At 37.9% G+C, this 14,148-nt stretch overlaps 1 protein-coding gene across 1 annotated transcript; it reads right to left on the bottom strand.

The window, feature by feature from the left end:
* Positions 1–606: 606 nt before the first annotated feature.
* Positions 607–13,460, bottom strand: LOC141720373 (PHD finger protein EHD3-like). The gene is made up of 6 exons (XM_074522750.1): positions 13,319–13,460; positions 12,664–12,931; positions 12,214–12,444; positions 11,820–12,107; positions 9,058–9,147; positions 607–2,370 (listed from the first exon to the last, which is right to left on the bottom strand). The coding sequence occupies exons 2-6, from the start codon at positions 12,913–12,915 to the stop codon at positions 1,618–1,620; spliced, it is 1,614 nt and encodes a 537-aa protein (XP_074378851.1). The 5' UTR covers positions 12,916–12,931; positions 13,319–13,460; the 3' UTR covers positions 607–1,617.
* Positions 13,461–14,148: the final 688 nt, after the last annotated feature.

Here is a 14,148-nt window from a genome sequence, read left to right as displayed (position 1 = left end):
TATCTATATATTTACCTGTAATGCATATAGATTATATCACAGATTCACAGTAACCTACAAGTTCGGTTCGTTTAGATGATCGGACAAGAAACGTTGTTCAAACTCGAGTTCGGTGAACTTATCGGACGAGCTTATCAAACTCCAACACAAACGAGCTGGACGAGTTTAAGGAACAGCTTTTACAGCCCTACATATATAGATTAGATCACAGATTCACACTAACCTACAATTTTCATTAAACTAATTATTGGTTTTTTAAATAAACAACGGAACCATCACAAACATATATATACATATAAGTAAAATTAATTTATCGTAGAAAATGTTAATAAGAGATTTGTGCGGTGCTTAAACTTTTGTCAGTATTGCAAGAGGTCAAGAATTTAACTTCCGGTAAGTATATAATTAATTAGCAAAAAAAATTATCAGTGACAATATATATAGTATATAGTAGGCTACTTGTGGAAGATTCGAGGGCATAGACAGAGATTTAAAAAAAAACAATCAACTTTTGGAGTGTATCTGTTCCAAAGAAACTAATTCCACCAACTCTGAAGCAATGGAGGGAGGAGAAAGTTTACAACTTTATAGACATGGACAGAAAGAAAAGTAAAGGATGCCTCAAAGGCACAAGACAATTATGTAATACAAAGAAATACAAAATCTTTACATTCGTAAGTCTTCCTCGTCTCATCATTTTTATTTTTTTGACTAGAAACCCCAATACTCCAAGTTCGTAATTGATTCATGGGCTTCGGGGACTGTATAAACTGCTAATTGTAGACCCAATCTTATGTACAAGAGGCCGCTTCAGATGTAGCCTCTTCCTCATTCAGAATGCAGGCTTGATCTAATCCAAATCTGCCTCTTCCTCCTCCAGCTTGAGGTCCATAATAAGGGCCTCTACATGAGTAGATTTACCTATTTCTCCCATAACAAATATATGGTTCAAATCTTCACTCTACTTTCCCTCGTACGCTTAAAAATTACATAAATATCAAAAAGGAGATGAAGGAAGACTGTAAACTCTCTAAGATATGACGAAAATATATATAATTCTTGCAAACCACTATTACACTTCAAGACAGATAACACGTTCTTAATTTCTACAGTTTAAAGACTATTGGTACACCAATATCCCCTCTAAATGTTGCATTTCGCAAGGTACAATTTACAACATCAAGCTTGTGATTTGTAATTATCCTAAACAAATGCATCTACATATTACAAACCCCCCCGCAGATTTCACACATCATTTACAGTTCAAAACTTGATGTGTGTTTCCGGTGATACAAAGTCCAAAATGCAGCCAAGTATACAGCGTATTCTCAGTTGCAGCCATTGTATACACCCTATTCATACTCTCCGTTAGGCATTTGATATTAGGATACATCTTCCAAAACTATGCTAAACATGCATCATAAATTACACTTTTCTTAGCAAAGATATTAAGGCCTAGCTCCTTCCTTCCCATTCTATTATCTATTAACTACTTGTATTCCTCCAAATGCATATTCTATTCTTTTAGGTCCAATTTTTTTCTGCAGTTAGTAGCATGTCAGTGCCACCAGTTTATCTAACATATTTTTATCTACGTCTTTCTTGACAGTACAAAGGTTATGTTTCTTCTTGCCTGGCAGATATCTCTCTCGATTTATATTCCACATTCAAGTATGCCCTTTTCACCTTCTGCAAACGCTGGAGTCCATCATCACATTTTGCGCAGAACCATTTTCCTCTGGGGATCGTATCACGAGGTGCTTGCATGCAATATATATGTAAAGCTTCATCACAGCCGTCACATATTACGATCTTGTCATTATCTTGATCAAGTAGGCAGTTTTGGCACAAACAAGTAGGGCAATACCAGCAAGAACCGAATGAGTTACGCTGTTTAACTGTGAGGCACCTCTCATGGTAGTATTTGCTGATGCACAAAGAATGACCACATACTTTATAATTATCATTCTTTACATTGTTCCCACAGATTTTGCAGTTGAGAATCTCAGCTCCATTTTCTATCACATCTTCCTCAGTACCATTTGAGCTCTTCTCAAGCTCCAGTTCTTCATCACCGACTCCAGTACTCAAAGATTTGGGTGCATTCATACTCTCACACAGTACACAATTTTCATGGGGAGAACCAATGCCTTTTTCTGTACAGCTGGTACAGTACCAACTCTTTAGTGGAATCTCTTTTAGAGCAGGTTTAATGCAAAACATATGGTAACTATCCTCACAGTAATCACAGACCAGGCAATTTTGACCCTCTGCTTTCTCTTTACACTGCCTGCAACTTGAAGCTCTCAGCTGAAAAGTGCCTTCTGCTTGCTCAACTCCAGGATGCACACTAGATTCTAGCATAAAACCCTGCACAAGAACGAAATGTAGCAAATTACTTCACTGAACCAATATAACAATTTTAGTAGTTTAAATACAACAAGAAATTTTAAAAAGCCATCGACTAACTAAAGATAGTTTTCATACTGCTTACTCGTAACTATTTAAAAAAAATCTGAGAGAACATCTTGATAAAGAACAAAGCACAGATTACAGTGACGTTCATAGGAGTAAGATTTTAGTTTAAACATATTAAATGTATGTACGGAGTAAACAAAAAGATTCAACTTGCAACGTTTATTTAGATTGTTAATTCCTATACATACTCACAATTAGCATATCTCACACAAATGAAAGCAGATCATGTAAGAAGAAAGCAAAAGAATAAAGAACAATAGAAGAAGAAAAAAAGAAGGTAGGGAGAAGGAAAAATAGAGAAAGCAACATACCAGCTATTGCAACAGCTAGATGATGCATCAACCAATTGATTAGGGCTTTATTAGTATATTCACTCCTTTTTTACTTTGAAATTTTTCCGTTCTTTAGCAAAATAGGTCAAAGTAGGTTCACATAGCCTGCCGCGTCCCTCAACAGGTGAGGCATACGTCCTAGCGCAAAGTGAGGCGAGTTTAGCATGCCTCGCTGCACCTTGTGCCAACATTAGATGGACAAGGGTTTTGATCAATGCCAAATCTATCACATCCTTCTTTTAAAGAATTTTAATCTTATGTACCTTTCATCTATACTCTCCGGACCAAATAACAAATTGAGTATCTTAAATATACAGCGTCTAACCTCTTATCTCACTTTGATCTCCTGATTGCACAAATTATTGCTTTCCGAACAACACGCCATTGTTCAACCAAGAATTTACAAAATTGAAAAACATAACAATGTGTTCCGTATAAAAGATGAAGTTTAGCTTTCCAATTTGAGAACTTTTTCCAATATCTAAACATTAGAGCATTTCAGGTATACAATATCGAAGATTTGATCTTAAATCTCTTAATAAGTGTGTAACATCCACAGAAGTTGGTCTATACCGGGTGAATGATTACTCTATTGTTGTTTTGGCGTCGGGCGCAGGGCACAGGGAAACCAAATTAGCCAAATGGCATTATGATGTACAAAAATCACAAGACATTCAGCTTCCCTCAGGTACATGCTCTTAGGCATTCATCACGAAGGTCCTGGTCATTCATCACAAAGGCCACTAGAAGTCAAATGACTTCACAGGACATCAAAAAAAAAAGAAGAGAAAGAGACTGAACTGAATCCGACCCAAAAGTTTACGAGTTAACGATCAATAAAGCCATTTCGTTTTGCAACATTAACTTATTATGTTTTAAAAACTAATAAATTACTTATGACTTGCTAGCTATAGACATAAGTAATTATATCATAAGTAATTTATTAGTTTTTAAAACATAATAAATTTGAGTCTATGCGCCACTCGTTGACAGATTCTCATGGAAGGGCAGAATCGAGTCTCCACTAGTTTGGGGGCCAATATTGAAGCACTAGCTGAGCGAATGGAAGGGAGAATTAGTAGGAGTCGTGAGTATCATGAGTCTCTGATTAACTCCGTGAGGAACGAGCAAATCAAGTTTCAAACAGAGGTAAAGAGCACAATAACAGAGATGCAGTCTCTTAAGGTTCCAACTCAGGACAAGCTTGATACAAGTGTGAATCATATGGGAATGGGTTCTTAGGGCATACTCACCCCTGTACCAGGTATGGATGAGATGGGTAAAGGAATTGGGGTTAAAAATATGGAAGGGTTTGGGGGACGGAGATTTAGATGGATACGGGTACGGAGGAACCGGGTCGGGAGGAGGACCCGGATATTGGCGTTACCGGAAGTTAGATATGCCGGTGTTTGATGGCAGTGATCCCGATGGATGGATTTTACGCGTTGAACGCTATTTTACATTTTATCATTCAACGGAGGATGAGATGCTCGAAGCGGTAGCGATAGCCATGGAAGGTGATGCTTTAGGGTGGTATCAATGGGAAAATAAACGACATCCTATTCGAAGGTGGTCGGATTTGAAGACGTTTGTGTTAAGGCAGTTCCGATCAGTGAGTGGGGGTCCTTGTATGAACAATGGCTCTCAACAGCCCAAACCACCACTGTGAACGAATATAGATGAAAGTTTATTGAGACCGTAGCACCTTTGGATCCAATTTTGGAGGAGATTCTCATGGGTCAGTTTATTAACGGGCTGAAGGAAGATATTAAGGCTGACGTGAGGATGTTGCATCCAGTAAGCTTAGAGCAAGCTATGGAATTAGACATTCGCATAGAGGATAAAAACTCTATTATAGGCGACAAGAAAACAGGGTTTGGGGCAAGTAAGAGTGGGTCAAGTGCAAGTTATAGCAGAGGCCTAACATCAGTGGCAAGTTATCAATATGGGCCTCCAACTAGTCCGCCCGTGTCTAGAAATTGGAGTACGGGGTCGACTGAATCACAAGCATCTGTTCAATCTCCAAAATCCATATCTGCTAACTCTCACAATGCAGGGGAGATCAGGCGTCTAACTGAGAAAGAATTGCAGGAAAAAAGGGCCAAGGGTCTATGCTATAGGTGTGACGCCAAGTAGGCAGCAGGGCATAGGTGCAGGAAGGAGTTGAGTGTTTTGCTAATTGAAGAAGAAGAAGGCACGGACGGGGAATATAGTGAAGCACCTCCATTACCAACTGAAGAAGTACTTACCGAGGTATCCCTTAATTCTGTTACAAGAATTTCAAATCCGAAAACGATGAAACTTGAAGGTTCGATTGCTGATTATGAAGTAATTGTTATGATAGACCCTGGGGCAACCCAATAATTTTATTTCGTTGGAAATAGTTAAGGTGTTGGGGTTGTCCATTGATGATTCGGGCATTTTTGGAGTATCGTTAGGTAATGGGGAGGCCATTCGGGGAGAAGGATTAGGGAGGAAGTAGAATTGCCTGAGGATTTTTTGCCTTTAAATTTGGGAAGCTCATATATAATATTAGGGATGCAATGGCTGGAGAAGCTAGGGGTAGTGATGACAAATTGAAAAACACAGGTAATGGAATATGAAGTTGCAGCCCAGTGACCTTGAAAGGTGATCCCACTATAGTTCGTTCTAAAATTTCGTTGAAAGCTATGTTACGCTCTTTAAAAAAAGGTGGGGTGGCTATTGGATGGAGTGTAGTAGGTTGGAGGCAACAAGTATAGAGGGCAGTACATTGAAGGAGCCTTCCCAGGAGAAATTCGCAACTACCATCAATAAGTTGCAGCAGGTCTTTGAAGAATCTAAAAGTCTGCCACCCTATCGAAATCATGAACATTCAATTGTGTTGAAAGAAGGAAGCAATCCGGTTGGGGTACGTCCATATCGGTACCCCCAAAGTCAAAAAGACGAAATTGAAAGACTAATAAAAGAAATGCTAGCTGTTGGAATTATCAAGCCCTCTACGAGCCCTTTCTCAAGTCCGGTGTTGTTGGTTAGAAAGAAGGATGGATCATGGCATTTTTGTGTTGAATACTGGGCACTCAACAAAGAAACGGTGCCGGATAAGTATCATATTCCAGTTATTGACGAATTGTTAGATGAATTGAATGGCGCCACAATTTTTTTCAAATTGGATTTAAGGGCAGGTATCCTATTTCAGTTATTGACAAATTGTTAGATGAATTGAATGGCGCCACAATTTTTTTCAAATTGGATTTAAGGGCAGGGTACTACCAAATTCATGTGCGAGATGAAGACACTCACAAGACGGCTTTTTGTACACACGATGGGCAATCTGAGTTTCTTATGATGCCGTTCGGGTTAACGAATGCCCCAACGACTTTTCAATTTTTAATGAACGATGTGTTTTGTCCTTACTTGAGAAAATTCGTATTAGTATTTTTTCGATGATATACTAATTTATAATTCCAATGAGGGGAAGCATAAAGAACATTTGGAGTTGGTGTTAAGCAAGTTAGCCGAACATGAATTATATGCTAATCGAGAGAAGTGTGAGTTTGGGAAAGGAACTATAAGGTACTTGGGACACGTGATATCGCAAAAAGGAGTAGAAGTGGATGTCAAGAAGGTACGGACAGTTCTGGAATGGCCACAGCCCAGAAACCTAAGGGAACTCCGGGGATTCCTTGGCATGACAGGGTATTACCGTAAGTTTGTTGCCCGGTATGCCCAGATTGCGCATCCTCTTACTGAACAGCTAAAAAAAGATAATTACGTATGGACAGAGGCTGCTACTCATGCTTTCCGGCTCCTCAAGACAGCCCTCACAAACTTACCAGTGTTACAGATGCCCGACTTCCAGAAAGTATTTGTTATTGAAGCGGATGCTTCAGGATATGGGGTTGGTGCGGTTTTGATGGGTACCAAAGGACAACAAAAATCGATTTACGAGAAAGAGTTGATTACAATTGTGCTAGCAGTTCAAAAATGGAAGTAATATTTATTGGGACGTCACTTTGTGGTGCGCTCCGATCAACAAAGCCTTCGTTTTCTAACCCAGCAGCGGGAGGTTAACCCCGGGTATCAAAAATGGATTACACAATTGCTGGGTTATGACTTCGAAATCCAATTCAAATCGGGAGCAGCCAATCGAGTAGCTGATGCGTATCACGCAAGAAAGAGGGTGAAGTGGTTCTGTGTGCCTTTATCTCGACTAATGGGGTCGTACGGGACAAACTAGAAAAAGAAATAGCAGTGGGTAAAGATATTCAGATGATCATAAGCCATTTAAATTAGGTGACAAGGAGTATAATCGGTTCAGCATGGTGGAAAACAAGCTGCTGTATAAATGGCGTTATGTGCTACGAAAGGCTTCTCAAAGTATCATGACTCCCTAGTTGGGGGACATGCGGGTGAAGTCAAAACATATCTTCAAATGGCACATGACTGGTGTTGGAATGGCATGAGGAAAGACATTGCCTCGTATGTCCGGCACTGTTCAGTTTGTCAGCAACAGAAAAATTCTCAGTAATCTCTAGCAGGGCTGCTGCAGCCACTGCCAATTCCAAAGTTAGCTTAGGAAGACATCTCAATGGATTTCATTGAGGGCCCGTTATCACTAGGGTTCGACACAATTTTCGTGGTGGTGGATCGTTTAACCAAGTACAGCCATTGTGTGGGGTTACGACACCCATTTAATGCATTTTCAGTGGCAATGGTTTTCATTCGCGAGATAGTGAGGCTACACGGGTTCCCAGCTTCAATTGTCTCGGACCGAGACAGAATTTTCTTGAGTACATTTTGGAAGGAGATATTCAAGTTGCAAGGGACTGAATTGAAGCGAAGCACAACCTACCATCCTCAAACGAATGGGCAGACCGAGGTGGTAAATAAAGGACTGGAGACATACTTACGCTGTTTTGTGGAAGGAAAACCCAAATCATGGGCCAAATGGCTTCCGTGGGCGGAGTTTTCATATAATACGGCTCCTCACTGCTCTACCAAGATTAGTCCTTTCAAGGCATTATATGGAAGGGATCCATCCCACGTGTTGAGAATTAATCGAGGGCAAACCCCAGTGAACAGCAGCGTGGAAGAAATGCTACGAGAAAGGGATGCAACTTTAGATGATCTTCACTTTAATTTGGTAAAAGCACAACAGAGAATGAAGAGAGCAGCTGATGTGCACCGCAGGGAAGATTCTTTCGAAGTCAATGACTTGGTTTTTCTGAAACTACAACCTTACCGGCAGAAATCACTAGCAAGGAGGCCGTATGAAAAGGTGGCAGCACGATTTTATGGCCCTTTTCGAATTATCCAGAAAGTTGGATCCTCGGCTTACAAACTGGACCTACTAGAGTCCAGCAAAATCCACCCGGTTTTTCACATTTCACAGTTGAAACGTTCAGTAGGTGAAGTGTCAGCCTCTCCTGGGTTACAACCACAATTATCTGCAGACCTGGAATTGATAGTTGAACCCGAGGAATTGTTGGAAGTTAGACAAGTTCAAGAAAGCAGAAACAAGAGGCTAGAAGCATTGTTAAAATGGAAGAACTTACCAGCCTAGGCAACGTGGGAAGATGTGGATACAGGTGCAATTCAATTCCCGAATTTTCACCTTGAGGACAAGGTGACTCTTTGGGGGCGAGGTAATGTCATACACGTAAATAATGACAAAGGACTATTAACTTATTCAAGGAGAAAAGTGAAACAAAAGGGAAAAATTGTCCAAGCTGAAAAACAAGAACTACAGGAGGAGTCAAGGGGGTAAAAGAGTAATTGAAACTGAACACGAGAGTATAAGACAACAGACGTGAATAGCAGACGTGAATAGCAGACGTGAATTGGGGAAAGGGTTATCTGATTATTGTATCTTTTCAATTAAGCAGCTAGAAGTGCACTGGATCACTCGAATATCCAGATTATCTTCTAAATTGATAACATAATATTAGCCATAACAAGTTATGTTCCTTATTACTTGAGTATATCCAATTGTGTGTTAAGAATCCATTTCACAAACATGTCCCAGAAACGTTTGTCGCCTACGACAAGCTTTTCAATTGTCTTTGGAAGGATACAGATAGACAGATACGTCTCAGTTATAAAGCATGCACAATTCGAACGAACTAAGAGCTTAGGATAGAGCGAATGAGTAGGTTTAAGCTATCCTACCTTTCTTCCCATTAACGCCTACCAGAAATCCCGACTTGATTAGAAGAAGAGAAAGAATCAGTAAAATAAAATACTATAGTACCAATCAAAAATTTACCTCATCACTCCAAGAAGCACTTGACTTTTCTGAAAGGCTTTTAGCTAGCTCGGCCATCTCAGTGCCAACAATTTGAAGCTTTGACCACACCTGGGATGGTAAAATTCATTAATGATGTACAAGGAAAACCATAACTTTCTTCTAAGAACTCTTGAAATTTTTTAAGCTGGAAAGTAAAAAAAAAATAAAAAATTGCTCATGCCGGACGAATTTGTAGATATTAAGTAAACGATGGTGTGTGAAAGAGACATATATGGATGGGTTGAGCTAATTAAAAGCTTACCCAGATCTACTTGGTTTTCTCATTTATTTAATAAACACAGTATCGTAATATAGATATAAAACAGAGTTCCAATAGAAAATTAACTGATCTGCCATCTAAAAGGAAATTCTAATTTTGCAGCGGAAAAGTTTGCAAATTAGAATGAAGTTTTCGAATAACAATATCCAGGTTACTTCAATCTATAGTCAGTTACAATCTCAAGGAAGACAAAAGTGAGGTATCAGGTCGGAATGCTAGATAAGTAAGATATGGACATATGGAGACTCATCCTTTTTGTTATTTTTCTAAATTTTATGCAAGTAATATGCATGGGGAATATTTAAAATATGGACAATGGACATGTAGCGATTCATCCTTTTCGTACTTTTTCAAAATTTACTGTCGGAGATATTTACACTTCGACACACACACGCACACACACATATACACGAGTCTAACTCTGTAGAGAACCATATATAAACCGGGAACCTATGAACTATTATAACATAATAGCGATTCGAAATTATAATGATATATAAATATTACACTGCCATAGTCCTTAAAGTTTAAATCATAATCAAATTAACATAGATTTTCAGCTTGTTCAGTTACTATATTAACCAACTAGGTGGCTTAACTGGTGTTTGAGTTGTTCGGCTGAAACGATCTTTGAACTGTTGGATGAGATCTAATAAAATAAATATTATTAGTTCTTTCGTATTAACATTAAATTAAAATAGATTTCACTTAAACCAAAGCTACATATAGAATACGGGGACAGATCCAGAAACTATTAATTATAAGTACACTTAAAAAATTTAGCTAAGTGTACATGTTATATATATATACACACACAATTGGGTACAATTAATATACACATTTTCTGTTTTAAATGAAATTTAAAAATTTTGAAAATATATGTAATTTAATAGATAAATTATAAAATTTTCAGAACTATCATTTATTACAAGAGCACATATAAAAATTTCAAAAATAATAATGATAAGGTTAATAATAAAAAAAATACTGTGGGTCCCCATGTCATCACGTGCCCCCACTTAAATCCCCCTTAATAATATAGTATCACTAGTATTTCTGCATTAGGAAAAAAACAAAAAGATACAATTTCATATAAAAAAAATCATGCTGTACCACATTGTACTGAACCTGAACTGACTGAGACCTGTATTGCATCAAGTCAACTGTATAACAGATATTACTAACAAATAACCATAATGAAAAGGATGCTGAACCTACAGAAACAGCACATATAAAAAAGAAATTGTGGAGAAGATCACTAAATTTCAATTATTAGGACCAGGAAGATTAGATTGTTGGAAAACCGTTGCATGAAAAATCTTCCAAAGTTGTTGAATTTATGACCCGGCAACAATTAAATCTCAAAAAAGAATCTGTTTAATTTATAAATATCGTAGAGTGCACGGGCTATAATAAGGCTTCCAATATTGGCAAGGTTAAGTCACAGATTTCAGAGCTTTCAAGATCTTGGGTAAATTTTGGAAATCATAAAGGGGATTAGTAAAAATTTCAGTAAATGAAGCGGTAAAACTGCGAATTCCATGGGTGAATTTCAAATTCTCAGAATATCTAAGGGAGCTGGTTTAAGAGCATAGACTATCTGATGAACTGTAATAGTCCGTTGAAGATTGGTGGGCTTCCTTCTATTCTTCTATTTTAGCCTTATAAAAGTAGTAAAAGGATAGGATAAAGAAGTGGGTGGGTAGTATCTTCTTCTTTTTAGCCTACTTCCGGAAACAATGAATTTATATGAGACTTTCCTGGTGTAACAGACTTGAACACAATGAAATGTCACATGACAGTGACGCAATTGATTACTAATTTCTTACCATCAGAATGGAATAATTGTTCACTTACTGAGTTATTAAATACACCCGTATAATTTCTTGTGTCAAGAGAAGCTATTGACTTTGTTGCTTATCCTCGGAACAAGAAACAAAGGGATACTAAAAAAATTACAAGTCACGATTATGATCAACACGTTTTATTCTCTATCCTTAGGGTTTTCACTCACATGATGGTGTTTAGAAGCTTGATACAGAGAAAGAAAGTCTGAACTACCAGCTAATGTCACAACCTAAAATCTTAAATCTACAATAATTTGATCACAGATCTATTTTTTTTTCTAAAAAAACATATCATGCAAATGCCGAACTCTCCTAAAATTTACCTGAATGAATTCATGTGTGCAACACTCCCAAATTTTTAGTCATAACAGTAGGTAAATGGCTGAATACACTCATGTAGGAATGCACTAGAACAAGCTTTGTAATATAAGAAGACACTATGAACTTTAGTATTAGCATTTTGTCATTTAACTCACACCCCCGCTAAATTTTTAAACCGCCCACTTCCAATCAATGCAGTACAAGATACGGTAAAAATGTATTATCTCCGTCATTATAATCTTATAATATGAGCTGGAACGTATAACTAATAAATACAAAAATTTCCAAGATACCTGTTGAATATCATGATGGAATAGCAAGGGTGAACTTTCATAAGCTCCCTCTTTGACCCTGGACTCTATTGTTTTTATATCAAAGAGACTACTCATTTTTAGTCCTTGAAAGTTTCCGAGAAGTAGGTCATATAATTCTGCAAACTTGTCTGATGTTAAGACACCGAAAAGAGCACGTTTACAGAATTCAGTGTTTGTAGAGGGAGATGAAACATTTCTTGATCCATTCAGAATGACACCCACAGTATCTCTAGATGAACTTATTCCTTCACCAAATTGAAGAGATTCCTGCAGGTTACTTGCTAACATGAGTACTACATCACGCACAACAAAGTTTATTAATACAAATAATATGGAAAGTGGAAGAAACATGCAGTTCTGGTGTAGCACTTACTTTTTTTGTACTTGTGGAATCAACTTCCGAGTGAAATAAAAGAGCATCTTGAATGCAGTCATGCAAACCACCTTCAGTCTTAAGTGACTGATACATTTGTTCCAGAAAAATCTTTCTACAGTCTTTGACCGGGGAATCAATAGAGAGATTTTTAGAATCATGGGAATCCATCCTGGGAAGACTAACTCTGGAAGCATTAGCTAAACAAACATTTGGTGGTTCTTTCAAGTTCTGCATATGTAGAAAGAAAAAATTAGAACAAACCACCTTGAAACCAATTCTATAGTAGTCCATTTCCCTACTTTCACTACTACTGATTCAAATCTAACCTTCTAAATCTTTGTTGACAACAGTGATGCCGGAGAGTTATATTTACATATGCACTTGTAATTTTTAAAGCGAAGGTCAATAGCAACAAAAAAATTAACATGAAGAAGAAAAGGCGCAAACCTTATCAGTAAAGTAAGTGGTTATATTTGTGGAAACCCCAGAATCCTGCAAAACACTCCCCATGGAAAAGCTTCTGCTTATCCGCCGAGTTTTCTTTCTCGAATACTTTCGAACACAGTCCTCAGAAGCAGCAGAGATTTTCTCAAAACCGCCTGTGGCCTTATTTTCCGTATTAGTCACACACACATTATTCATCCCGGCATTATCCAAAACCATAGCCGACCCTGTTTCAATACTTTCTTTCCCAGCCATACTTTCAATCCAAGCCCTATTTTTTAACAGAAAAAATCCACTTCATAACATCCCCAACAAATTCAAAATTTTAAAAAATGTGTGTACGAAGCATAGTAATAATTAAAGAAAAAAATTAATGTTTCTAAAACAACAAATTAACTTATAAATTAAAACCTAATTTCACTAACAACTTCACAACACAGCCATTAAAAAATATAAAAAAAATCATTAAATAAACAAAAGAGCGAGGTGTGTGTGTGGCCAGCATAGAATAAAATCATTGGTTCAATGTAAACGATAATAATTATCACAAGCGCGCGCGCACACTCATATATATATATATATATATAGAGAGAGAGAGAGAGAGAGGGAGGGAGGGAGGGAGGGGGAGAGAGAGAGAGAGAGAGATGAGGGAGCATACCTGAAATACAACGAAGAAGAAGAGGAGGGGAGGGTGAGTAGTGAGTAGAAGTAGGCTACAAGCAGTGTATACTTAACGGCAACTTCTGGTGTGCCCCTCTTCTTCCTTTTTGAAATTCCTGCTAAGTCAACACTAACTCAATAAAAATAATCTCTTCTTATCGGTGGAATTGAGCCGTTAATATTTTATTATTCAACCACTACTAAAAAAAGTTCATTTATATAAGACTTAGTAACTATTGTATGGGTTTGGCCTTGTTTATTAGTCCTCATGAAGGGAACTCGGGAACAAGAAGTGTCTCTCGTCTTGACTTTTGTCATGGTTGAAATGTTATAAACGTCGTTGATTCGTAATTGTGTTATCAGTCTTTTGTAATTTACTTATTCACAACCTGTTATGGAGGATCAATACAGAAGTTTACATGAGATGGACAAGAGTTTCGCCGCTATTCGTCTTGAGGAAGAAGAGGAGGGGGGTTTGAGTTATGCAGGTGTCACGGAGGAGTCATTGTCGGAGATCGATATGCGATGGTGTTTGGTTGGGAAATTCTTGACAGATTCGCCAATAGATTTTCAAGCTATGCAGAATAAGATGGCGTCGCTTTGGAAACCAGGCAGAGGTGTTTATGTGAAGGCTTTGGAGAGTAATAGGTTCATATTCCAGTTTTATCATGAGGTGGACATAAAGAGAGTCATTGATGGTAGTCCTTGGACGTTCGGACGATTCCAACTGGTGTTTAAAAGGCTGTCAGAGGGTGATGATCCACGGTTGGTGATGATAAATAAATTGGATTTATGGGTGCAATTACATGGTATGAGACCGGGGTTTAT

This window comes from Apium graveolens, chromosome 4 (genome assembly GCF_009905375.1).
Source record: "Apium graveolens cultivar Ventura chromosome 4, ASM990537v1, whole genome shotgun sequence".
Classification (NCBI taxonomy): domain Eukaryota; kingdom Viridiplantae; phylum Streptophyta; class Magnoliopsida; order Apiales; family Apiaceae; genus Apium; species Apium graveolens.
This window is presented reverse-complemented; position numbering and strand designations above follow the sequence as displayed.